Source organism: Coregonus clupeaformis, chromosome 8, assembly GCF_020615455.1.
Source record: "Coregonus clupeaformis isolate EN_2021a chromosome 8, ASM2061545v1, whole genome shotgun sequence".
Taxonomy (NCBI): domain Eukaryota; kingdom Metazoa; phylum Chordata; class Actinopteri; order Salmoniformes; family Salmonidae; genus Coregonus; species Coregonus clupeaformis.
The window spans coordinates 38,803,986-38,829,970 of NC_059199.1; the positions used below are offsets into that span (position 1 = coordinate 38,803,986).

At 43.7% G+C, this 25,985-nt stretch overlaps 2 protein-coding genes, 1 long non-coding RNA gene, 5 other non-coding genes and 1 pseudogene across 10 annotated transcripts; 7 read left to right on the forward strand and 2 right to left on the reverse strand.

Annotated features, from left to right (window-relative positions):
• Positions 1-847: 847 nt before the first annotated feature.
• On the reverse strand, positions 848-3,794 carry LOC121572906 (ras-related protein Rab-39B). Its single transcript, XM_041884941.2, has 2 exons — positions 3,450-3,794; positions 848-2,380 (listed from the first exon to the last, which is right to left on the reverse strand). The coding sequence occupies exons 1-2, from the start codon at positions 3,662-3,664 to the stop codon at positions 1,945-1,947; spliced, it is 651 nt and encodes a 216-aa protein (XP_041740875.1). The 5' UTR covers positions 3,665-3,794; the 3' UTR covers positions 848-1,944.
• Positions 3,795-4,935: 1,141 nt separating this feature from the next.
• On the forward strand, positions 4,936-8,460 carry LOC121571933. Of its 2 annotated transcripts, none has more exons than XR_006001784.2 (8): positions 4,936-4,981; positions 5,644-5,712; positions 5,985-6,044; positions 6,264-6,332; positions 6,546-6,603; positions 6,917-6,991; positions 7,179-7,260; positions 7,468-8,460. It is a non-coding gene; the product is annotated as an uncharacterized LOC121571933 (long non-coding RNA). The 2 variants fall into 2 exon arrangements; XR_006001783.2 differs by having other exon boundaries at positions 4,940-4,981; positions 6,917-6,995.
• On the forward strand, positions 5,356-5,481 carry LOC121573133 (annotated as a pseudogene).
• Positions 5,762-5,897, forward strand: LOC121573132. Its single transcript, XR_006001997.1, has one exon. It is a non-coding gene; the product is annotated as a small nucleolar RNA SNORA16B/SNORA16A family (small nucleolar RNA).
• LOC121573131 lies at positions 6,089-6,159 on the forward strand. Its single transcript, XR_006001996.1, has one exon. It is a non-coding gene; the product is annotated as a small nucleolar RNA SNORD103/SNORD85 (small nucleolar RNA).
• On the forward strand, positions 6,372-6,450 carry LOC121573129. Its single transcript, XR_006001995.1, has one exon. It is a non-coding gene; the product is annotated as a small nucleolar RNA SNORD103/SNORD85 (small nucleolar RNA).
• Positions 6,681-6,812, forward strand: LOC121573090. Its single transcript, XR_006001969.1, has one exon. It is a non-coding gene; the product is annotated as a small nucleolar RNA SNORA44 (small nucleolar RNA).
• On the forward strand, positions 7,327-7,400 carry LOC121573099. The gene has a single exon (XR_006001978.1). It is a non-coding gene; the product is annotated as a small nucleolar RNA SNORD99 (small nucleolar RNA).
• A 3,440-nt stretch (positions 8,461-11,900) lies between the features above and the next one.
• On the reverse strand, positions 11,901-23,908 carry LOC121571932 (CTP synthase 1). 2 transcript variants are annotated; one of them, XM_041883729.2, is made up of 17 exons: positions 23,707-23,908; positions 19,341-19,513; positions 18,577-18,747; positions 18,121-18,221; positions 17,751-17,951; positions 17,528-17,608; positions 17,111-17,262; positions 15,758-15,890; positions 15,198-15,286; positions 14,800-14,894; positions 13,534-13,640; positions 13,347-13,443; positions 13,206-13,261; positions 13,010-13,106; positions 12,715-12,859; positions 12,365-12,460; positions 11,901-12,140 (listed from the first exon to the last, which is right to left on the reverse strand). In XM_041883729.2, the coding sequence occupies exons 2-16, from the start codon at positions 19,504-19,506 to the stop codon at positions 12,385-12,387; spliced, it is 1,767 nt and encodes a 588-aa protein (XP_041739663.2). In that variant the 5' UTR covers positions 19,507-19,513; positions 23,707-23,908; the 3' UTR covers positions 11,901-12,140; positions 12,365-12,384. The 2 variants fall into 2 exon arrangements, with proteins under 2 accessions (XP_041739663.2, XP_041739664.2); XM_041883730.2 differs by having other exon boundaries at positions 19,341-19,528.
• Positions 23,909-25,985: the final 2,077 nt, after the last annotated feature.

The following is a 25,985-nucleotide window of genomic DNA, read 5'->3' on the forward strand; positions in this document are numbered from 1 at the left end:
AGATAATGTAATAACACAGCGTTTCCAAAACGCGGTCCTCGGGACCCCAAGGAGTACACGTTTTGTTTTTTTACCCTAGCACTACACAGCTGATTCAAAGAATCTACTAATCATCAAGTGGCTACCATTAAAAGGGTTTGTGGCTTCAGCAATGTTCTACAAATGATGTAAAACAAATTAAAATAGAAAACATTACTCATCTGCTCTGAAGTAGGAAGTCCACAACATGAAGCAACATTAACTTGATTTGGCTTATGTGCAATTACATAGATAAGTAGTCTACAGGACCATATTAGCAGGGGAGGGGTGGTGGTGGTTACACATATAGAGTACAGTTTATTCTCCCTGCCTATTATCAATTAACTTTTAACACCAGAGCTAACCATGCCCAGTGGTTTAAAATACTTAAGTAAAAATACTTTAAAGTACTACTTAAGTCGTTTTTTGGGGTATCTGTACTTTACTTTACTATTTATATTTTTGACTACTTTTACTTTACTACATTCCTAAAGAAAATAATGTACTTTTTACTCCATACATTTTCCCTGACACCCAAAAGTACATTTTGAATGCTTAGCAGGACAGGAAAATGGTCCAATTCACACACTTATCAAGAGAACATCCCTGGTCATCCCTACTGCCTCTGATCTGGAGGACTCACTAAACACACATTCTTTGTTTGTCAATGATGTCTGCATGCTGTAGTGTGCCATCTGGTTTGCTTAATATAAGCAATTTGAAATTATGAATACTTTTACTTTTACTTTTGATACTTAAGTATATTTTTGCAATTACATTTACTTTTGATACTTAAGTATATTTAAAACAAAATACTTTTAGACTTTTACTCAAGCAGTATTTTACTGGGTGATCTTTACTTGTACTCAAGTATGACAATTGGGTACTTTTTCTACCACTGACCATACCGGACATGATGTACAGTCTCAGGGGACTGCAGGCAGAGCAACGGCACACACACACACATACACACACACACGCAAACACACACACGCAAACACACACACACACTTAGCCAGACAGACGTCAACCCACAACAACGTAATGGGAGTGATGCCAGACCGCAATAATGCATAGTCCACCAGCAAAGACCTTGCCTGCTTAAGAATCCAATAACTCCTGCGGCAGTAAAGGGCATCCAGGAAGGAATAGGATGCTGCCAGGAAGGAATAGGATACGTACTGGAATACCCCAAGGCCTGATCGCTGTCATACAGGTGTCTCTGGCTGCGTTTACACAGGCAGCCCAAATGTGATCTTTTGCCAAATTATTGGCAAAAGGCCTTTTCTCAATGGTCAAAATAACAATAATTGTGCAAAACATCAGAATTGGGCTGCCTGTGTAAACGCAGCCTCTGTGCCTGCCTTACCTAACTGGGCCCAAAGCTACCCAGGTGATGCTAAACTGTGTAGGCTTAGCATGTACATGTATGATGCTTGTCCACTGCAAGGATTTACACCAGTGTTCGTAGAGAAGCTTTAGTCACATCAAGATGTGTACTACAGGATGTGTATTATGTACTCCCATCAGAAAACAGCCCCATCCTGACCTCTGTAGGAACTAATACAGAGGGGAAAGGCAGGCTAGCTACGCTAAGCATATGGTGACATGTGGACGCGTGACGATGATGTCACAGGACAAGGGCCTCACTTTAGACCGTGGCTTAGTTTCAATGGGAAACTGACTAAACTGTGAGATGATGTGAGATACTTGTGGAGATAAGAGAGGGGGAACAACAGTGGAGACATGCGTCGTATTTATTAGGGAACACGTTCTAAAACGTTTCGCAACGGAAAAGATAAATTAGTGTTTCTTATTGGACAATTCCAGGTAGTCCCTCTCTGTTCCAATCCATTTTCTTCCGTTTGGTGCCTAATGAACATGACCATTGATGAGGTCAGGGGTCAGGGATCGAGGGTCAGTCTCTCAGCAGTTGCAGCTCTTCTCCCTCGGCTCCACCTCAATGTCCTCTTCGCCCGGGTACAGGACCCTGGTGGTGAGACCGCTCTTCACCCCATCCCATCCGTCCCTCGTGGTGATCTCCCCCATCTTCATCAGCTCATAGATGTCCCTGCTGAGCAGCTCGAAGGTCCGGTCCACGTTGCTGTTGCACTTAGCCGACGTCTCCACATAGCGGATTCCCATCTCCGCCGCCAGCTGCTCAGCCTCGTCCCGCGTCACCTTCCGGTCCTTGTTTAGGTCGCTTTTGTGGCCAATCAGGATGTAGACCATGTGGTGCGGCAGGATGTGTTCGCTCACTTCCTTGTGCCACTCCCTCACGTGGTCGAAGGTCTTGTGATTGGTCAGGTCGAACACGAGGAGCCCGCCCACTGAGTTACGGTAGTAGGAAGTGGTGATGGACCTGGAAGATGGAGAGTACGAGATGTTACAATTCAGCTCTGATCCATAGTGAAATGTGAATTTAAACAATGCTGACTTGAATCTCATTGTAACCCTGAACCAAAACAGCATAACAATATCCGCGACTCCTTGCAGGTCCAGGGAAAAACATCCCTTGTGGCTTACAAACTAAGGAATGATAACTAACAGTACAGACCTGTAGAGACAGTTCTTTCATGCCACTGAGAATCTCTTGTAGGTGTTTACTGTGAACCTCCTATTGGAAAACAGTCTTTCTTCCATAATATTCTGTCAGAGACATCCAGGTTCAGCTTCAAGAGGAAAGGGAGATCTGAGAGCAGAGTCTACAAACACAGTTCTAATGCTCTTAGAGGAACTGTATCTGAGACTACATCAGTGGAGAATGAAATATGTTGTTTACATCTTTTTTTCAACTACAAGCTATACTGGCTCCTGGATGGATACTGTATTTGCCTAGGCATTGCAGACTAGGCTACATACAGACACATTACTACATGTATGTAACAGAGAGAGACATGCCTAGCTGATTCACAGGCCATCTCATCAGCAACAAACCACACTTGCAGAATAACCGGATTTGACTGTCATTCATCCAAAGACAGGCATCAAAACCTTCTTATCATTGTATTAAAAAGGGATATTTCATTAGTGTATTACAGAAAACGATATCAAGGCGAGGTTGTTGCCCATCATCAGTGAATGAATGCAACTGATGATGCGCCACAATTTGCTGACTGTTTTTATGATGGAGACTGGAGTAACGGCCTCCGTTATTACAGTCGTAGGGTGAAAAATGACTGACGATGACTGACCTCCTTTCTCTGTGGGTTATGACTAGAGATAATGAAAACGATTATTTTCCTCCACTGTTATTCGCCAAAATGGTAAACCGACCACAATAGATTGTGTGAGGGCTGAGGCGTTTTAGTTATTTGATCCATATAGGCTAATTTATACTGATGGAAATAATTAATTAGTTGATCTTGTCAACAGATTATTGATAACAGATATAGATAGGCCTAGTATAACATTTATTGTCCGCATCTCACCTAAATCGTTCCTGTCCAGCCGTGTCCCACAGTTGAAGCTTGATTTTAATCCCTGGCTCGATGTCTAGCGAACGGGCATAAAAATCAACACCGACCGTTGGATCTGCTACATCGCTGTAAATTCCATCTGTAAACCGCTTCAGCAAAGATGATTTCCCTACGGTCGAGTCTCCTAGCAAAATTATCCTGAACTGATATTGCCACAAAATATCCATGGCATGGCTAGAGAGAGACCCACAATGGTGGCGGTTCCGAAACAAAGCAGCGCAGCACGTATGTTTACAAAGCCAGTGACTGCTGCTGCCTTCTGGTCAGACAGAGATGAGAGTGCCAGCGAGCAAAGAGCGCTGCAGTCATGTGATAGGCTACCAATGCACGGGATTTATTATAGGGCCTATTGCTTCAGAACACCACCATAAAAGAAAACAACGTCACTTAATGTTATGACAATTCTATTGCCTTATGTATCCAACTCTCAAATTGGTGTGTAATGCCATGGAGCCTATGACTGGTCCATCTATAAATTGCTTTTTGACTTTACATGGCCATGACGGCATAGCATGAGTTGTAGGCTAAACCATTTCCTGCGCTGTACACGAATTGTGATATGCATTACATGATAGACTCTTGCATTTGTTGTATATGTCCGCTCGAAAGGCAATTAATTCCTGGCTTTTCAATGAAACAGTGGTCGCGGCAGTCATGGAACTGTCCATGGTGCTGAAATGTTGAAATGTTGTTTTTGGCGTTGGCACATCAGTTTGTTGTGTTGTTGACTTTGCTCAGTTGAAATCTAGTTCTCACTTAGGCTTGCCTTACAGCATTGATTAAAGCAACCACTTTCAACGCTATTCGCCTACCAAAAAATGATACACCTAGATTGCATAGATGGCCTACAGACCTACATATCTATTTGCAAATCCTTGAAAAAGAGACGGAAGTGTAATTTCCCATTGTTGCCAACTCTGTGTCATCATATAGGCATAGAACGTCTAGCCTAAATACTAGTGTGTGGCCTTTATCCCACTGACCTAAAATAATACAATCAACCTCAAGTGCCTTAATCCAAAGATCACAAGTGTTGGCACTGCAGGCAATACATGTTGCTCAAGTAGGCCTACATTCACCCTACAATAAAACTATATCGTCTTGGTCAGAACTGCATTGGCCAGGCGCAATAAGTTAGCAATAGCTTCAAGTGAAAATGTTTTTGTTTGCCTCTCTTCAAACTTCACATTTCTGGTTGGATGTTTTATTTTTTACCCCGTCTATTTTCGTTGTATTATTTGTTCATTATTTGCTTAAACTTTTTATCAGTAGCCAATGTATGCATTAGCTATCTAATTTATGCCACATTAAATAGCATTGATATCTATGTTGATAGCGGTCTATGGTTGATTGGGAACCTCATATCCCGTCATACATTTCGTCCATGTGACATATGTGGACCAATCGCCAGGTTGTCCCATACTATATAAAGCAACAGACGGCGCGTTTTCATTCTCTTCAATTCAAGCTAAAGAAGTGCGATGGTAAGTCACACTCGAACGAATTACCACTCGGCGTCTCCGTTTATATTTAAGTGAAAGCTTTTTTACTTATTTGCTAATATCACATGTTTTCAGAAAAGCGCGTAGCTACGTGAATGTTAGAATAGGGCTTCTGGTGTTTTGCTACTGTTAACGTTACCTAGCTAGGCTAACTAGTTAACTTCCGGCGGGACCTGCATATTCTTGTGACTTAGTTGATTATATAGCTAGCTGGTTAATTTGGCAACTAAGTATTTGTCAAGCTAATGTTAATCGTAAAGTTATGTGCAATTTCAAGCTAATGTTTACCTACTCTAACTAGATGCGTCTTCTTGCTAGCTACGCTGGCCTGTGATTTCCACGTGGGCAGTATTGCACGCGGCCCTTAAAGATGCCGATTCATTCCACTTTTCCGGCTGAATCTGTCAAAGCCAAAAACATTTGACCGACTGCCGCTGTTAAGTTCTTGTAACTTATCAGCAACAATTTGGGAAAGCATATTGACCTTTTGTTATAGTTAGCTAGTAAGTTAACTATGGCAAACCATGCCAAACATTCAGCTAGCTAGATGGCTATAACGTTCCATTTTTGTACAGTGTAAGCCTACACTGCTGGCTAAGGGTAGCCCTACTGAGCATACCTAACGTGATGCCCTCTGATTCTAGGAAAGACTTCAACAGGCATACGATTAACCCTGCCCAACCCGATAGCGCTGAATTGATACTGCAGCACAGGTGAGCACTATCACAGAACTGGAATCTCGGTTCAACCCATCCTACAAACCCAGGCCCCTATCGAAGCCGTTTCTGCTCTCTTGTAGCAGACACGGTCAACAGGATGCCAAAAACATTACTTTCACCGACGGTCGCTGTGCAGTTCGACAGTAACTGACACCGCAACATTAAGGGGAAGGACATTCCATGTACACCTGTATCTAGAAAAAGTTGCTCACGACTGATTTTAAGTTGAGACTCCTAATTTAATTGCTTCCCTATGCTCGCTACAGGTCAATGGCATCATCTGAGCAGACCCTAGACAGTGGATGAACAAACGGGTTATGCAGAAGGTACATATGTTCTCAGAATGAATTCCAGATGTTTCAAACCAAATTCAGGCTGTGATGATACACTTGCCCTCACTTAGAGGAGCGCCTCGATGCTGAGAACTTAGTACTCGTCTGAGCCAAGATTTAGCGTAGACTAAACTAAAATTAATGTAAATGATTTAGGGTTGACTAACGCATACTTTTTTTTACCTGGTCCTAATTTTCTAACGCTCTCTACAGGATTAAAATGAATGTCTGAAGAGGCTTCACAAACTGGGATGAGAATGAACCAGTGGAAATTGATGGGAGGTAATTCAGATGCAGACTTTCTAAATGTCCCTTTGTCATTTTGGCTGTGATGACACACTTGCCCTCACTTAGAGGAGTACCTCGATGATGAGAACTTATAGTACTCGTCTGAGCCAAGGTATTGCATTGGAGGTCATTGATGTAATATGGGGGTTGACTATGCAGAAAATGTGTAGCTTTTTACCTGACTAATTTTCTCGACGCTCTCTACAGGCTTAGAACCTCTGAACAGACCAGTGATATTGAGAATTAACCACTGGACATTCTAACGGTAATTCAAAATGTTCCCCTTTCATTATGGCTGGTAAGCCCCTTTTTTTTTGTTCCAGTGTTGTCTGGTCTCCATGGCAGCATGCTATCCTAAGGACCCGGGCTTTGTCTGTAGCCTCTGGTTCTCCAAGTGCATGCCAGAGAAATGGGGAGTCTTTGACTGTCCTGGCCTCTCCTTGCCTGTGGTAGTCACTCTACTGTCCTACAGATTTAGTTGCATCTTTGAACTGTAGTTGCCTAGATAGCAGGATTTACATTAGTGAAACTTGTGGTGCACTGATGAATTTCATGTCTGACTGGGTCTCTCTCTGCAGGGATGGCGGTACAGGTGTGCCTCAACACTGCATTGAAATGTCCCAATCCAGGTTCACTGATGGGAATGGCTGTCCGTAGGTACATACTGAATATTGTAGATTTCTAGGAGAGTGCTTGTGATGGATATTCTTTGGAAGGCCTGGTGTTTTGGTCAATGATACTGTTCTATTTGACCGTTGGCTGAAACATGTGGATATGGGACTTTGATCAAAGCAAATCCCTAATGTTATATGTATCAAGATGCTAAACTTTGATTTGCAGGTCTTACAACTGGCTCTCTGGGTGACGCGACTGGCGCTGAAATTCCACTCATGTTGATATGGCTGTATTCCAGGGCTTTAAGGTACGTCAAATTGATGCTTTGTCTCTTGTGCTGATCACTTACTCATCTTTTCAGGCCCTGGTGTGTTCTGATCAATGATTGATACCTTTTAAAAATGTGACTGTTGGATGAAACATGCGGATATGGGACTGAGATCAGAATGTCAACCTTTAAAGTGTGTATGATACACATTCTCAGCCACTAAAACCAGACTCTTTTCATTCTCAGGTCTTGGTACACCAACCAGTCTGTAAGGAAGGTGCATGAGGCCCCCATTCTGTACACCAAGGTGATTCTCTGGCCAGTCACTTATTGCCTTTCGGTTGCATTAGGAGTCCTGTTCACAGGGATGTATGTAGGTTGACCAACTGTCTTGAATTGTGCGGGACTGTCTCATCCCACAACCAACATGTTCTGCATTTTGTCAACAAATATAACGCTACTAATTTACAAACATTTCAGTCCTGTCATTCCAACTTGTCTTTTGCATTAGTCGTGCTTGTGGTACTGGTAACACTTTCAATTGTCATTAGGTCTTTGGCCGTCATTGTAAATAACTTGTTCTTAACTGACTTGCCTAGTTAAATACAATTTGGTAAGATCTGATAATCTGGAATGTTATTTACAAAAGACTAGCTGTAGACAAATGTCATCAAATCCTAGTATGGATCCTACAATGTGATTTGATGACATTGGTCTACAGCTAGTCTTATAAATTAGGCTGAAAGATGTATGTAACTTTGTCAAACTTGTGGTGAGTTTTTGGCCTGCTTAAACTGGGCGACTGGGTTCGTCAACCTGAGCACGCACAAATAAAGATCACACGTATTAAAGTCTGGAGTTCATGCTTTATTTGAATCGTTTTAGACGTTGTGAATTCAGCCCATTTCAGAGTAGGTCAAGTCAAAGGCTTTTCAGTAAATTGTGGCCTTTGAAAGCTCACAGCTTGTTTCTGCTCTCCCAAAATACCAAATTGAAGTGTTATGAACTTTATGGTCTTGTGATTGGGTGGTTCTGGGACAGGCAGCTCACAATACTTCGGTCCTGATGTATTGTGATTTGATGTTCTAAAAATTTATTGTCATGTTTTCTGCTGCGGGACAAGGCCATGAATGAGTTTTGATCAGTCATGGAAATACAGCTGTGGACACATTGGCACCCTTGCACTTTTTCCTAATAAACAATTTCTTCCTGAACTGAAATTAAATATTTTCATATCCACATGTTTTGCTAGTCAAATTGATGTTGACCAATTTAAATGTTAGTGTATTCCAGACCAATATTGGCACCTTCTAGAAGTAGGTAGAAATAATTTGATTACAAGCAGGTGATTCTCTTTTACTTTGGATTTGAACTCACCTCTCAAATGTTATTGCGGGTGTTATTGTTCCTAGCTTCAACAGTGCAGTATCTTACAAATAACCTGTGAGTTGCAGGTGCCTGCAATATAAAAACCACATTCAACCAGTTTGAATAGAGAAAAGGACTCATTCTAGTGTGCTGCAAAGAACCAGAATTATCTGAAGAGGTCAGACAAGATTGTAGCTACACGTCCACCTCCAGAGGCCTTGATGTTATCAAGCAGTTTAAGACCATGCCACTGGCCACAACAGAGGCCTTGATGGAAGATCGCAGCGTTCAAATCTGTCGCCAACTCAATGAAACTGGGTTATGGTAGGAGACCCAGGAAAACCCCACTGCTGAGAAACAAAGGCTGACTGCAATTTTCCTAAATCCTTCTGGGAGAATGTCCTTTGAACAGATTAGAACTTCGTGGTGTACTTCACCATCTCTAGGTTTACAGAAAACAAAATTAAGCCTTCATAGAAAATAACACCTTCCCTACACTCAAATGTGGATGTTTTGGGGTTGGTGCCTTGAATGTGTGCATGGCCTCATGAAATCAGGAGAATATCAAGGCATTATGGACACGTCAGACCCAGTGTCAGAAAGCTGGGTCTCTGTCGAAGGTCTTCCAGCAGGACAATGACCCCAAACACTTGGTCCAAGACAAAACGCTGGACTGTTCTGAATTGGCCAGCAATGAATCCAGATGTGGAGCGATCTGAAAACAGCAGTTGGGAGAAGACACATTTCAAATCTGCCAGTACAGAGGTGCAGTAAGCTCATTGATGGCTATAGAAAGCACTTGATTGCAGTTACTTTGACCAAAGGCTGTGCTACCAAATATGAAGTCTAGGGTGTCAATTTTGTCAATGGATATACTAAGTTCTGAATAAAAGGTTATGTAATTAACAGTGAAATAAAGAATTGTGGAGACCAAATACTTTGGTCAATTTCAACTTACACTGCTCAAAAAAATAAAGGGAACACTTAAACAACACAATGTAACTCCAAGTCAATCACACTTCTGTGAAATCAAACTGTCCACTTAGGAAGCAACACTGATTGACAAATTTCACATGCTGTTGTGCAAATGGAATAGACAACAGGTGGAAATTATAGGCAATTAGCAAGACACCCCCAATAAAGAAGTGGTTCTGCATGTGGTGACCACAGACCACTTCTCAGTTCCTATGCTTCCTGGCTGATGTTTTGGTCACTTTTGAATGCTGGCGGTGCTTTCACTCTAGTGGTAGCATGAGACGGAGTCTACAACCCACACAAGTGGCTCAGGTAGTGCAGCTCATCCAGGATGGCACATCAATGCGAGCTGTGGCAAGAATGTTTGCTGTGTCTGTCAGCGTAGTCTCCAGAGCATGGAGGCGCTACCAGGAGACAGGCCAGTACATCAGAAGGCCGTAGGAGGGCAACAACCCAGCAGCAGGACCGCTACCTCCGCCTTTGTGCAAGGAGGAGCAGGAGGAGCACTGCCAGAGCCCTGCAAAATGACCTCCAGCAGGCCACAAATGTGCATGTGTCTTGTGCATGTGTCTGCTCAAACGGTCAGAAACAGACTGTATGAGGGCCCGACGTCCACAGGTGGGGGTTGTGCTTACAGCCCAACACCGTGCAGGACGTTCAGCATTTGCCAGAGAACACCAAGATTGGCAAATTCGCCACTGGCGCCCTGTGCTCTTCACAGATGAAAGCAGGTTCACACTGAGCACGTGACAGAGTCTGGAGACGCCGTGGAGAACGTTCTGCTGCCTGCAACATCCTCCAGCATGAGCGATTTGGCGTTTTTTTCTTTTTCTCCATGTGCTCGCCAGAGGTAGCCTGACTGCCATTAGGTACCGAGATGAGATCCTCAGACCCCTTGTGAGACCATATGCTGGTGCATTGATGCTATGGACTGGCCCGCCCGTTCCCCAGACCTGAATCCAATTGAGCACATCTGGGACATCATGTCTCGCTCCATCCACCAACGCCACGTTGCACCACAGACTGTCCAGGAGTTGGCGGATGCTTTAGTCCAGGTCTGGGAGGAGATCCCTCAGGAGACCATCCGCCACCTCATCAGGAGCATGCCCAGGCGTTGTAGGGAGGTCATACAGGCACGTGGAGGACACACACACTACTGAGCCTCATTTTGACTTGTTTTAAGGACATTACATCAAAGTTGGATCAGCCTGTAGTGTGGTTTTCCACTTTCATTTTGAGGGTGACTCCAAATCCAGACCTCCATGGGTTGATACATTTGATTTCCATTGATAATTTTTGTGTGATTTTGTTGTCAGCACATTCAACTATGTAAAGAAAAAACTATTTAATAAGATTATTTCATTCATTCAGATCTAGGATGTGTTGTTTAAGTGTTCCCTTTATTTTTTTGAGTAGTGTATTTTTAGGGACAATTGTGAATTGTACATGAAAAGGGTGCCAATATTTTTGGCCACGACTAAGTGAATGTTGGCTCACCACTTAAAGATGAACAAGCTAGAGGAGCCATGTCAGAGTTTTGGCACAGCCGACGTTAACTATCCTAGTAAAATAAATCTAATTGATGGGGATATTTTACGATATTAAATCTTTTCCCCATCCCCTAGCTTACCTAAAACAATTCCAGTCACTTAAAACTAGCTTATTAGTGTTTCCATACATAGGGGTTGATTGCAACACTGCCTAGCTGACTGGTGCCAGTCCACAAACCTGAGGACACCACTGCTAAATGGATTTTTAGGGTTACGGCATGTGCCCAGTTTGCCCGGAACAGGGTCGTTCCTATTTATACAAAATCCTGATCAAATGACTAATGAGAAAAGCATGTAAAGGAGGAACATCCTGCTCTTCTTCTTGGTACAGTAATCCTAGATAGTGCAATCCAGACAGGTTTATAGACGAGGCAACATCACATGCATTTTTCACTGACAAAAGGGGTAAAAATCCATTGTACTACCAGTAATATTAATTTTACATAAATATCATTTCACAACGCTGGCTGAGTAACACTATCACGTCAATATAAACAGGTTGCAAGTTGTTGATCCAATGAAACCAGAAGACCCAGTCCCCCAGAATACTGCTATTACACAAGTATGCATAATACAAGTCCTGGCCAATCCATTAGTTTTGTCATCTCAGAGTCCAGTCCTGTATGCCTGTCACTAACATGCATACAAATCTCCCTTGAAGTTATCAAGGGATTTTATTCTGGATAAATAAAGGTTGAAGATAATGCAGTCACTTCCTTCTCACACCAAGATAATTATACATATTCAGGACTGCATATAAATGAAATACGTCACAAAATAACCATGTCTTGTACAGCCACATGTTTATGAGGACTTCTGAGAGGCCTGTTTGACAATAACAGTTCAATTTCATGATCGTTGTCCGGAGCATATAAAAAAATACTAACAATCCCTTTCAGTTCAGGGAGGTCAGGAAAAACAATGTCTTCAACAACAAAAAAGCCAATTCATCCCTTGTCTTATGATGATCCTCCATTAAAACATCAAAAAATGTTTCAGTTTCAGCTCTTCATTGTTTCTTTCCCCCTGCAAGAAAGGAAAAGTTTGTGTGGGCAGATAAATGGTTCCAACAAAGATGGTAGTAACTAGCTACATGGTTCCAGCCCAATATAGCCTTGATTAAGTTGAGTAGCCTGAAACCGTACTGATATGCTCCATTTCACAACCAGTTTGGATTCCAGGCTAGAAAAAAACATGTCTAAGAATAAAATGGTGCCTGATTGCAGGGTGTTTGTAGTGTCGTGGCCTACCTTGTGTTCCGCAGTCACATTCATTCCTGTGAGATGGAGGGCTCAGCTATTTCGAAGTCTGGGGTGCTGCCGCCGCTCCGATCACTGTACGTGTCCCTACGGAGAGAAATGGGATTCATGTACTTACACCAACACAATATTATGTATTAGAACGGCATACTGTTGCTATAAATGTCTAAGTTCCACGGCACAATATTAAATGGAGGCAGTTCTTGTAACTACGGCTGTCCATTCATTGCCAGCATGGCTGCAGTCTTTCTACAGCGCTTCTGGTCAATTTAACACAGGCTTTCGACTCATTGATACTTGTATGGAATCATACTGATTCTAAGGGAATGTTCTGTGGTTACCGTGGAGACAGACGGCAGCCCTTTTGTAGGTAGCTCTGTAGTTTCCCGGCTGACGCCAGCAGGAGGCCAAAGTAGGGAGGCGATGGTTTGATGGGGCGAGAGGTGAACTCAGGATGATACTGCACCCCTACGAAATACGGATGATCTGGAAATACAGCAGAAAAGGAGACGGTGGTTAAGAGCTGTAGTTACTGTGAGGTGTGGGTAAAAAGGCATGAGCAAACCTGACCAACAACCACGTAGAGCTAATCTTTTGTCCGCCCATACACATGATCCCTGACTCTCTCGCTCTTACCGTCTAGCTCGATGACTTCCATTCTTTCTCCTTCTACGTCTTGACCCACAAAGTGAAAGCCTTTCCCCTCAAAGTGCTCCTTCAACTCTGGGTTCACCTGAGACAGGAAACAAGTTAAGCACACTGAACCCCACACACACACTAGTGACATGTAGAGAGGGGATATACAGAGAGAGAAAGTGAACATCTGACAAACCTCAAAGCGATGTCGGTGTCTCTCATCCACGTACTCAGCATCTCCGTAAAGTCTTCCTGCAATGAAACGACTATAAGCACAGAGCAGGTATGTGGTGTGATTATGACACTGTGGCTTTACTCTCAAAGTTTGGTCTCTTACTTAGTATACCGTTGGTGGTCTTGAAAATGGTCCGTCTCTTTCCCAGCCTCATGGTCCCGCCCATTTGCCCAGGATTGTGTTCTGGCATGTCAATCACCTAGAACGAACCAATAAAGGAACATATTTCTGTTTGTTGGCCTTTACGACCAGTAAAGGGGAGGAGAGATCTTATGAAAGGGGAACCTACAACAGGATGCTTTGATTCGGGATCAAACTCTGTTGAGTTGGCATCTTCCCATCCTAGCACGTTCCTGGCAAACTCACACACAGCCAGCTGCATCCCTAGACACACACCTGCAAACACATACCAGTCAGGTTAACACTGCACATACATGTGGACACTTCAAATGAGTAGATTCGGCTATTTCAGCCACATCCGTTGCTGACAGGTGTATAAAAATCGAGCACACAGCCATGCAATCTCCATAGACAAACATTGGCAGTAGAATGGCCTTACTGAAGAGCTCAGTGACATTCAACGTGGCACCGTCATAGGATGCCACCTTCCCAACAAGTCAGTTCGTCAAATTTCTGCCCTGCTAGAGCTGCCCCGATCAACTGTAAGTGCTGTTATTGTGAATTGGAAATGTCTAGGAGCAACAACGGCTCAGCCGCGAAGTGGTAGGCCACACAAGCTCACAGAACAGGGCCGCCGAGGGCTGAAGCCCGTAGCGCGTAGAAATCGTCTGTCCTCGGTTGCAACACTAACTACCGAGTTCCAAACTGCCTCTGGAAGCAACATCAGCACAATAACTGTTCGTTGGGAGCTTCTTGAAATGGGTTTCCATGGCCAAGCAGCCGCACACAAGATCATCATGCGCAATGCCAAGTGTCGGCAGGAGTGGTGTAAAGCTTGCCGCCATTGGACTCTGGAGCAGTGGAAATGCGTTCTCTGGAATGATGAATCACGCTTCACCACCTGGCAGTCCGATGAACGAATCTGGGTTTGGCGGATGCCAGGAGAACACTACCTGCCCCAATGCATAGTGCCAACTGTAAAGTTTGGTGGAGGAGGAATAATGGTCTGGGGCTGTTTTTCATGGTTCGGGCTGCTAGGCCCCTTAGTTCCAGTGAAGGCAAATCTTAACGGTACAGCATACAATTACATTCTAGACGATTCTGTGCTTCCAACTTTGTGGCAACAGTTTAGGGAAGGCCCTTTCCTGTTTCAGCATGACAATGCCCCCATGCACAAAGTGAGGTCCATACAGAAATGGTTTGTCGAGATCGGTATGGAATAACTTGACTGGCCTGCAAAGAGCCCTGACCTCAACCCCATCGAACACCTTTGGGATGAATTGGAACGCCGACTGCGAGCCAGGCCTAATCGCCCAACATCAGTGCCTGATCTCACTAATGCTCGTGGTTGAATGGAAGCAAGTCCCTGCAGCAATGTTCCAACATCATGTTGCATCATCATGACTGCCTGCCACCGATACATCCCATTCTGTACCTAGGAAGGGTTTCTTCTGTTTGCGTGCCCAGTTGATAGCCTGAATCTTCCCTTCTGTCCCTCTGACTCCAAACCCTCCAGGTACCAGGATACCACTGTGGAGGGAAACACCATAATGAACATATAGATTCACTATACTGTCCCCCTTCACTACCAGTACAACAGAGTCCAACTGACCACCTGTGATGCTATAACTCAGTGTTTCACAAAACTCTTCTTGTCCCCAGCCACTTCTACTTACTTGATGTATTTAAATTTAAGCATACCTGATTCAACTGGATAAATCAGGTGTGCTGGTACTGGACTACCATAGATAAAATAATTAGAACTGGCTGGGGGTACAAGAAGCGGATTGGAAAACAATGCCATAGCAGGTGCCTGGACCCGACCATACTCACTCAGCACTGCAGAGTTTTTGCCACGCCTCGTGGTACTTCACAGGCTCCTCCTTCAGTGCGTTTGGCTCCAGGTCTGCTGAGTCAATATACTGAGAAAGAGAGAAATTGTGGGGAGAGGGAGAGAAGGGGGAGAAGTGAGAAGGGGTTGCTATTTTAGGTGTCTCAAGACACATGATAGGACGTATCTTATCCTAGTTATGACGACTGCACAAACAAATAGATTTCAACATGCAATCACATTGTATAGCAGCATCTTCTATTTTCAAAATAAAACCTATTCCTGAGGTCATCCAAGGAACAGTATAATTTAGCCTTGCTGTGTAAGAAACTCAATAGAAAACCTGTGCATGGCAGTGTATCTTCAATGTGCTTGTGGTTCTAGGGCTGGTTTCCCCAGACACAGATAAAGCGTAATCCTGGACTAGAATGCGTTTTCTACATTAAAAGTGTTTCTTAGTCCAGGACTAGTCTTATTATATGTCCAGAAAACCGGCCCGTAGTGCCTTTCCAAGTGTGTAGTTTGTACATGTGTTTTAGCCTGGCTCTGTGTGTGTGTTTACCTTGATCTCCAGTTTGTGGCTGATGGCTAAGGCCGAGTGTTCTAGAGCTTTGATGACTGACGCGTAGGAGTCTGTGAACTTGGTGTATTTCCCCACCAGGGCTATAGAACACTGCTCTAGGAGCCTGTCTGACCTGGGATTCAAACACACACCATTGGCAAGGTTAAATGCCACGTTCAAAACAACTCAGAACTCGGAAATCCCCAACTTCAGTGCGTTCAAGACAACAGGGAACTCGGGGGGACGGGGGGGGACTAGCTCCGGCTGGGAAAAATTGTTTTGAACGGTCATCCAACTCGGAATTCCAAGTCAGAAACTCTAGCATCTTTCTAGGGCTCCGACTTTCGACCTAAAGTTCACTGACGTCATGATTTGACCTTTTACATTTACATTTTAGTCATTTAGCAGACGCTCTTATCCAGAGCGACTTACAGTTAGTGAGTGCATACATTATTATAAAAAAATAAAATCATACTGGCCCCCCGTGGGAAACGAACCCACAACCCTGGCGTTGCAAACGCCATGCTCTACCAACTGAGCTACATCCCTGCCGGCCATTCCCTCCCCTACCTTGGATGACGCTGGGCCAATTGTGCGCCGCCCCATGGGTCTCCCGGTCGCGGCCGGCTATGACAGAGCCTGGATTCGAACCAGGATCTCTAGTGGCACAGCTAGCGATGCAGTGCCTTAGACCACTGCGCCACTCGGTTGAGACCACTCGGTTGAGACCGAGTTTCTTTCTTTGAGTTCCCAGCTGTCTTGAAAGCACCAATAATCTGAATACAGGTCACTCCATAGTGCTGCAATAGAACAGGTGAATAGGCACAGCACTCAAACAGCATCATTACATATAGTATCTCTGTAGTTCTCACCCAGACATGTAGTTCTTTATCCAGGGGTCAAACTCAAACATGGTGGGTTTAAATCAGGGATGTTCTATTCCGGTCCTGGAGGGTCGAAACATCTGTTTTTTGTTTCTACCTGGTAGTTAATTGCACTCACCTGGTGTCTCAGATCTGAATTAGTCCCTTATTAGAATGACTGACATTGAACAGCCCTGGGCCCGGTTTCCCAAAAGCATCTTAAGGCTGAGTTTTCAAGACCACCAACAGTATACTAAGTAAGAGGCCACAGTGTCATAATCACACCACATACCTGCTCTGTGCTTATAGTCGTTTCATTGCAGGAAGACTTTACGGAGATGCTGAGTACGTGGATGAGAACCACAATGGTTCTAATGATGAACTTAGCCTTAAAATGCTTTTGGGGAAACCGGGCCCTGGTCTAAATAATTGAGTGCTACCAGCCCCAGAGACCGCCTTGCCAGCACACCTGTCAGACACACTCACCCACCTGTCAGACATCTCCTTCCACTTGGTAAGCATCTTCCTGGGGCGTGTCTCTATAGGAAGGTCTAGTCTCTGACAGAAGTAGCCCACCACCCCCTGGTCCTCCAGTAGCAGAGGCACTCTGTAGATTGACGACACGTCTGCCACGCAGATCACCTGGGGGAGGAGAGAAAAGAGCATACACTCAGGCACAACTAGAGGTTTCACTGGATCTCTCTCCATTCACCTTTCTTTGCATCTTCTCTCCTCGCATCCTTCTCAAAAACACAGATGAAAAAGTAAATGGGGAGGAACCTTGGATATTCTCCTCCAATACGGTTGGGAAGGAGGCAAGGAGATAGGATGTGAGGAACCACTGGGAAGACTTATTGAGCCAGTGTCGTGTTCCATCCTAGTGTGTGACTGTAGGATCAGGTCTTACCTGTTCAGGTTCTACATGACAGAACATTGAGATCTTCTCTTTGACGGAGTTATCCAGGGGAGTGGAGCAGCGACACATGATCTGGGGGGAATTGAGAACACAAACACAAACAGCTAACAGGCAATCCTTGCACTTAATCTCTAAATGGACAGAAAAGTGTTTATGACTGTCATACCTTGCCACGCTTAAGAGATGGTAGAAACTTGGTCAAATTTAAACTCACCAGATCAGGAGACAGGCCCAGTCCTCTGAGCTCTCTGACACTGTTCTGAGTGGGCTTGGTCTTCTGCTCTCCTGTGGCACTGGGCTGTGGTACCAGGCTGACGTGGATGTTACAGAAGTTCTCTCTCTTCACCTTGAACTGGAACTGCCGGAAGGCTTCGATGAAAGGCATGCTCTCGATGTCTCCCACAGTGCCCCCTAGCTGCACACATAAACAGACATACCGGTAAACACAATTGCACAGGAATACAACTAGTAACAACCCAGCCTGAAATGACTCCTCAAGTACATATGTCACACTAATATAAAAACCAAGAAAGGGTCTCTGGAAGTCATTGATCTACCAGTTTACCATAACGATAATCTCTTACCTCGATGACACAGATCTGAGGCTCCACACCGTCATCGTCAACAGGTACTATGGCCTGACGCATCACCCACTCCTGGATGGCATCAGTGATGTGTGGCACCACTGCAAAGGACACACCAAACAGGGACAGTTAGTCTGGAGAAGCAGAGAAAATTACACAAGATAATTTGATAGCTCATATCCTTCCTCTTTGGTTCTTCGTAGGATATGGGACGGAGGTCAGAACTGCCATGCCAGAAAAGCTTAATCAAATTCACCTCAAGTATTCAACCAAGATCTGAACTCCCATATGCCCAGTCTTTCCCCCATGACTTGGTTTGACCCTGTACAGTCTTTCCCAGGTAGTCTCCTCTCCTTGTTGATGACAGACCGGTAGATCTTCCTCTAACCCCCGATTATACTGTTTCTCCCCAGTCATCCTAGCCCTTATCCCACACTGTCTTGTAGGTAGTCTTACCCTGTACGGTCTTTCCCAGGTAGTCTCCTCTCCTCTCCTTGTTGATGACAGACTGGTAGATCTTGCCAGTGGTCAGGTTGTTGTCTTTGGTCAGTCTGATGTCTAGGAACCTCTCGTAGTTCCCCAGGTCCAGATCCACCTCACCCCCATCGTCCAGCACAAACACCTCACCTGGAGAGAGACCAGAGGAACAGGGTTAAAACCCCTCACCTGGAGAGAGACCAGAGGAACAGGGTTAAAACCCATCACCTGAAAAAAGTAGTGGCATGGTTAAAACCCTAGCCAACACACAAACACCTGATTCTGCATATTTCTATTGATGTTCATGTCTCCATCTGTATCGATGTTGATCTAGATTATTGATGTTGCTGTACACTTCTGTGCACACACAACACCAAGATTAATTCCTAGTAACATTTATTGCATGGCAATAACGTTCTCTGATTCTGACTACTGTGCTTGAGCAGTCATTCCATAACAAACCAAGAATAGCACTTGGGAGGCCTCATGGCATATAATATCTTTGACAGTGTAGTTTTCAACCTATTTTAGTTAGTTAGCATTTTTTTCTGTTTCATGACCCTGGACTTCCTGTTGAGAAGCACTGGTGTAGATCATGTTTTAGATAAAAATATTTTGTGAACAAAGTTACACCGCATACACAACACAGATCTCATAAACTAATGGGATACAGAACATAGAAATAAAATGACATTTTCATAGAATTCACTATTTCTATGATACAGAACATTTCCTGGACTCACCGTGCTCGTACGGAGAGAAGGTCCCAGCGTCTATGTTGATGTAGGGGTCGATCTTGATGGCGGTGACGCGCAGACCACATGACTTGAGGATGGTTCCCACGCTGGATGCGATGATCCCCTTCCCGATGCCAGAGATGACGCCACCAGTGACCAGGATGTATTTCATCGTTGCACTGAATAGGAGAAGGCTATGGCGGTCATGACATTTTGTCAGCCGGTTATTGTCACGCAAAAGACTGCCGGTCTCACGGTAACAGTCCATTAATTAACATAAACATGTTTAGAATCTCCAGGCCTCCACGCATACAAGCCGCTGATGCGCGCCTTTGGAACATCTCAATTTAAAAAGTCTAATAAATCAATTGAATATACACCATCACAATAAATCCATTATTTATTTTATTCAGGTCTAAAGAAACATTATGCTATGAAGAAAATGTATATCAGTTGACCTACTCTTATCTGGCTATGCGGTATGCCGCATATAAGGCTTGTTCATTTAGCAGACAAGATATGTTTATAAGTCCCGTGGCATTATTTATATTATATGATTTTATAGTAAGAAGAATATAATTGAACTTAGCTGAATAAAATAGAAAATATTTTTTTCCCATTCCGGAGCGAGTGCACATATGAAGTGGCTATGTTGAGTGTAAAAGTGATCCTTTGAAACAGGTGCTATACACTTGATGTAGTTATTTGGCAACTTTAGTTGTGAATGACACAAACCTTAGAATGCCTTAGAAATTAAAAGATATATGGGCTGCATGATGCGACTACAGGCTATTGATGATTTGAGAAAGTCACAAAAAAAGCTTGCGATCTGTTCCTTGCCTCCGGCTGCACACGCTGTTCTCTCTTCGAGTGATCATATTTTCACCCATCAGACTATTCTCAATTTAATCTTGCCTTTACTAATCTGTAAAATTTGATTTGATTTAGAACGGCCTATTATTAAATGGACAGGAGAAAAAAGACATGTCATCCGTATGCACTGGAATAGCGAATGGAGGCCACTTTCCCTCGTTCGTGGGGTAGGTTACTCCTGTTATTTCACTCCATACACCAACCACTGTTTGAGGAGCATGCAGCCTCTCGCTGCGCGACAGGTGATATTCCTCCCAAACTCTGTATGCCATGGGCTCTCCAAACCTGTTCCTGCAGCTATCCAGTGCTTGATTTGGGAAACCAAGTGAAATCTGTCGGGAACATCGATAGTAAAATGTTTTTACAACAAAACATATTTCATTAAACTGTTGACAGCCCTCTCTCTGCGCGCTTGAAGTTGGAATGAAGGAGAGAGCGGAAGAGATGGAAACGCACGGTGGTGAGATATTCTGTAGCTAAAGGTAATGTCAGCCTATTAATTATGAAAATGTAAAAAATGCCTTATTACTAGGCTATTCAAAACCAAATTCACTATAATTGTAGGCTAATTCTGAATTTGTTTAATTTAGGCTACCAATTATGTACCAAAGAGATTAAATCGTTTGTGTTTTTTTATTTTTTATGTTTTTCTGCAGTGCATAATATACATAGGATATGTATTGTATAACCACACAATCGTTATTTTAATTCAGGTTTTCTTTCAGGATTGGGCTCATATATAGGCTTATGCATAAGCTCTAATATGCATATGCGTTTTTTGAATTAATCATCACCTTAGAAAGCGCTGCCCATTTCATTATGTTAGGCTTTGAAACAACATCCATTCAGTTTCAACCTGTTGTTGATTGATCAATCACAGTGAGGTGAGTTTTAAAAGTACATACTGTTTTGAGGTGTCTTCCTGATTCCTATCGTTCTGTCCGCTTTATCACTGACCATGCGCGCGGTGGTACAGTACATGCAAAGACCGTACAGTATGAGAAACTCCGGTACCCGGCAGAGAAGGCGCATGCATCTGAGGAATCACAGTACTTTAAAAATCGAACTACCTTCAGTGGTTACAACAACCAAGTAAATGCAACAATGTACAACTATTTTGAACGTTAATAAACGTTGCAGTTAGCCATCACACCAGTTGTAATATGAGCAGTGGCGACCCGTCATTCATTGAGCCCCACATTTAACAAAAAAAAAAACAGGCTTGCCTGTTTCGCATGTTATTTTGCCATTAATGCGTGTCACATATCAGTTTGCAAACTATGTAAAAAAGTAAAAAATTGTTGAGTTAATAAAGCCACATACGAACAGGGTCTCTTTTTTGTTTCTTGAGTAAGGCAGCTCCAAAATGCAGGTGTTTCAGCCTAGCTCAGTGCTTTCGGTGGTGGTGGGGCAAGCCAGCAGAAAATACGGGTGATTGGCTCAGTGTTCTCACTCACCGGGGACACTATGTCACCGAAGTCTAAGGGTAGATTAAGAAAATTCAAGCCCCTTGGGTTCTGCCATAGAGTTACATTAGAAGTGCCCATCCAAGAAGGCTGAAGGTCATTGGCCACAGATAAAATGAAGTCAAATCACGTTATATGTACAGTAGACTGATCATGTCAACATCTTACTTTCAAAATCTTAGCTAGCAGTCATCATCATGAATCAAGTCGACAATCTACTGGCAAATCCTTTTTAATCCTTGTCATATGAAGATAAATAATTAAGATAAATTATAGATAAAACGTATCGGTGCTCATCAGCCATTGGACATAAACATTACACAACAAGTTGGAAATCGCAAATTCAACAATGAGTGGTTTGGAAGGAATCGGTGACAGTGGTGACAAGCATTGCAATTGGGAAGTCGGGAATAAACGAGCTCCGACTGGGAAAATTCGTTTTGAACGGTCATCCAACTCGGAATTGTAAACCCGGCCTCTTTCTCTTTCTTGATGACAACATTTCTCATGAAGGACCGCTGCGCCATCTTCCTGTTCAAGTGAGCACAGCATAACAAGGTGAGTCCAAATATGTATTGTATGCTGCTGCATAAATGATGTAATATGCCAGGGAGAAATGTATACTGTAGCTAAGAAAGTAATACTAAGTGTATGTTGTTTAGTAAGCGGTTAATAGCCCATGTGCCTCGCCCTAACAATTTGGTCCCTTTTCCACTCATAATTAAGCCTACTGTTCTGACATGGTGGTGCACATGTAGCCTATAGCCTATTTTAGAGAAATGTAATCATCAAATATTGTAAGAGCTTTCATTGTCTGCTTATATGCCCCCTTTATTTATCCTACGGTTCTGATTTGGTGTACAGGGAGAATACTGTAAGAACGGCCCATGTTCTGAATTCTGTCACTGTACATTTCAAAAGTACTCCTGAGTGGCGCAGTGGTCTAAGGCACTGCATCGCAGTGCTAACTGTGCCACTAGAGATCCTGGTTCGAATCCAGGCTCTGTCGCCGCCGGCCGCGACCGGGAGACTCATGGGGCGGCGCACAATTGGCCCAGCGTCGTCCAGGGTAGGGGAGGGAATAGCCGGCAGGGATGTAGCTCAGTTGATAGAGCATGGCGTTTGCAACGCCAGGGTTGTGGGTTCGATTCCATTCCCACGGGGGGCCAGTATAAAAAAATAAATATCTATTCACTAACTGTAAGTCGCTCTGGATAAGAGCGTCTGCTAAATGACTAAAAATGTAAAAATGTAAAAAAGTGCTGAACAAATAGTTATATTGACTACATCTGTCCTAGCTCGCTCATTGATGTATTCGTGGTAATTATGGATTGCCTCTCATCTGCTCGTCGTCACCTTATGCCATAGTTGTACATCTCAATTGTCTGTAGAAACTACATTTGTTTAAGCAAGTCAGCCATATCAGATATGTTTTTTTTTTAAAGGCAGTAAAGGAGGCTGAATGAACTGTTTCGCTGTCAGACAAGGCTCTGCTAATAGCCATGTCTAGCTGTGGTAAGGTTTTGGGACTGCTGTTGGGACAGCTTTATGTAGGCCCTAATAGTTTGTGGGCACCGTTTGTCACCGTTATAGTGCAATTAATGTATTGTTTAGTGCTGAGTTGTGTAGTGGCTTACTGGCATGCATCTAAAACATTTGAGTTTGCCCCACCAAGATTTACATGCTAAAATCGCCACTTAACACGAGTTACCTAGAGGTCTTGCAACATATAAAGTAACGTTAGCTAGCTAGTTACTGAGCAGTTAGCTTTACAAGCTAGTTAGCTAGCTATCCTATCCCATTAACAATAGCTGTGAGCCACACTAGCCGGCCAGCGATCTAAACTGAATCCTAGGCCAGTGCACGAATCGATGTTCCACGCGCCCAAACCTACGTCGGATTACCGTGCAAGAAATATACAAAATGCTGACTCCAAGGACAGCTAGCCCGAGGACTCCATCACATGGCAACTGAGCTAGCAAGTTAACAGTCTAGGCTACAGTTATGTTCACAAAGCATGTTTTTCAACTCACCAAAAATAAATGCTGCACTGCGGTCAAACGGTAAGTCTTCGAACTAAATTGTCACAGTATAGAACAATTGTTCCTTTAAATCTCTAATAAAAATAATAATAATTGATTTAGAATGTAGCTAGCTACGGTCCATCCACTCCAACACGTGTTGATTTGCCAATCTACTACTACTACTACCAGAGCCGTACAGAAAAGACGAGCGGGTAGCGGTGGTCGAGGACACCAAGATTGCGTAGGATCTGCGCATGCACCACGCTGGAAACGGAAATATTCTTCTTCTTCATGTGGCGGACTAGACGCTATGTTGCATATTGCTGCATTTCACAGGTCGGAGTGCGGATTGGCAATTTTGGTCACCCCTCCAAAAAGGGAAAAGGGGAATGCGAAAAACTTAAATTGCACCACCATCTAGCCCTGCACCTATGCACTATCCCCCACAAAAAAACACCCCCACCCCACTACTTTGACCCTAAATAATCCTAAACCAGGCTGTCGGCCTGGGAGGGATGGAACCACTTCTCTCAAAACTTCCTGTAGATCTTCTGCACTAAAATCTCTCACACCAAAATATTTCTCTGCTACTGCAACTACCACATCTATCTTCTGTGATTTCTGCTTCATCAGTGCAGTGCAGTTGATCACCAATGGCGATAAATGCAAGAAATCCAACCTCACTAAAATTCATCCTCTCTGGCTCTCTCTCTTCATGCCTACTCACTGGGAGCCTCCCAGTCGACTCACTCACCCTTGGCCTATCCTCTACTCTCTTCATTGCCTCAGCTTAGGAAACTTTCTGTCCCACAAACACTGGCTCAACCTATCTCTCTCACAGGGCACTTTGGTTCCCCAGCTGCACTGTCGCCCTCACAGTTGGCACACAGGTGCTTTCTCTATACCAGCTGTACACTCCCTCTGACTATGCCCTCCTGGACACTTCTCACATTGTGGGATCTCCCTTCTACACACTGCCATGTCCGAATCCTTGGCACCTAAAGCACCGAAGTGGGTTTGGAACATAGGCCCTCACAGAATAGTAGCAGATATAACCTAACCTGACCTTATCAGGAAGAAACTCTGTGTCAAAGATCAACAAGACAGATAGGGTATTCTCAGTCTCACCATTGCCACCGGTTCTACGTCTCACCAAACGACGGGCATCACAAACACTAGGAATATTCCTTTTAATTTGATAAAACTCTACACTCAATGCTACCCCGCTGATCACCCCTTTTAGCGGCACCCTACTTCGGAGAGCAAAGCACACCACAGATTGAGCCCCGAGCCACGTGACTCGAAGCGCCCACTTCCTCTGGGAGGCGGATACACAAAAAAATCGAAACAATTCTACTTCTCGAAACTTTCACAGATGTAACCATTCCCAGTTTGTCCTTTACCGAACCCAACACAAAGTACGGGTAGGCCAAAAAGCAGTAATCCACTATTTCCAAAAATCTCACTCCTACCGGTCCAAAATCATCTCTGGTAGGATTTTCAGGGCAAACGTTGAAAGTCTCCACTACACCTGTCACCACAGGTAGGCCCACTTCATCCTGGACTGGCTCAACCTCAGAGCGCCCACCACTGCCGTCTGACTCCACTTCTAAAGAGAGCATGAAGACCTATACAGTTGAAGTCGGAAGTCTACATACACTTAGGTTGGAGTCATTAAAACTCGTTTTTCAACCACTCCACACATTTCTTGTTAACAAACTATAGTTTTGGCAAGTCGGTTAGGACATCTACTTTGTGCATGACACAAGTACTTTTTCTAACAATTATTTACAGACAGATTATTTCACTTATAATTCACTGTATCACAATTCCAGTGGGTCAGAAGTTTACATACACTAAGTTGACTGTGCCTTTAAACAGCTTGGAAAATTCCAGAAAATGATGTCATGGCTTTAGAAGCTTCTGATAGGCTAATTGACATTATTTGAGTCAATTGGAGGTGTACCTGTGGATGTATTTCAAGACCTACCTTCAAGCTCAGTGCCTCTTTGCTTGACATCATGGGAAAATCAAAATAAATCAGCCAAGACCTCCACAAGTCTGGTTCATCCTTGGGAGCAATATCCAAACGCCTGAAGGTACCACGTTCATCTGTACAAACAATAGTATGCAAGTATAAACACCATGAGACCACGCAGCCGTCATACCGTTCAGGAAGGAGACTCGTTCTGTCTCCTAGATATGAACGTACTTTGGTGCGAAAAGTGGAAATAAATCCCAGAACAACAGCAAAGGACCTTGTGAAGATGCTGGAGGAAACAGGTACA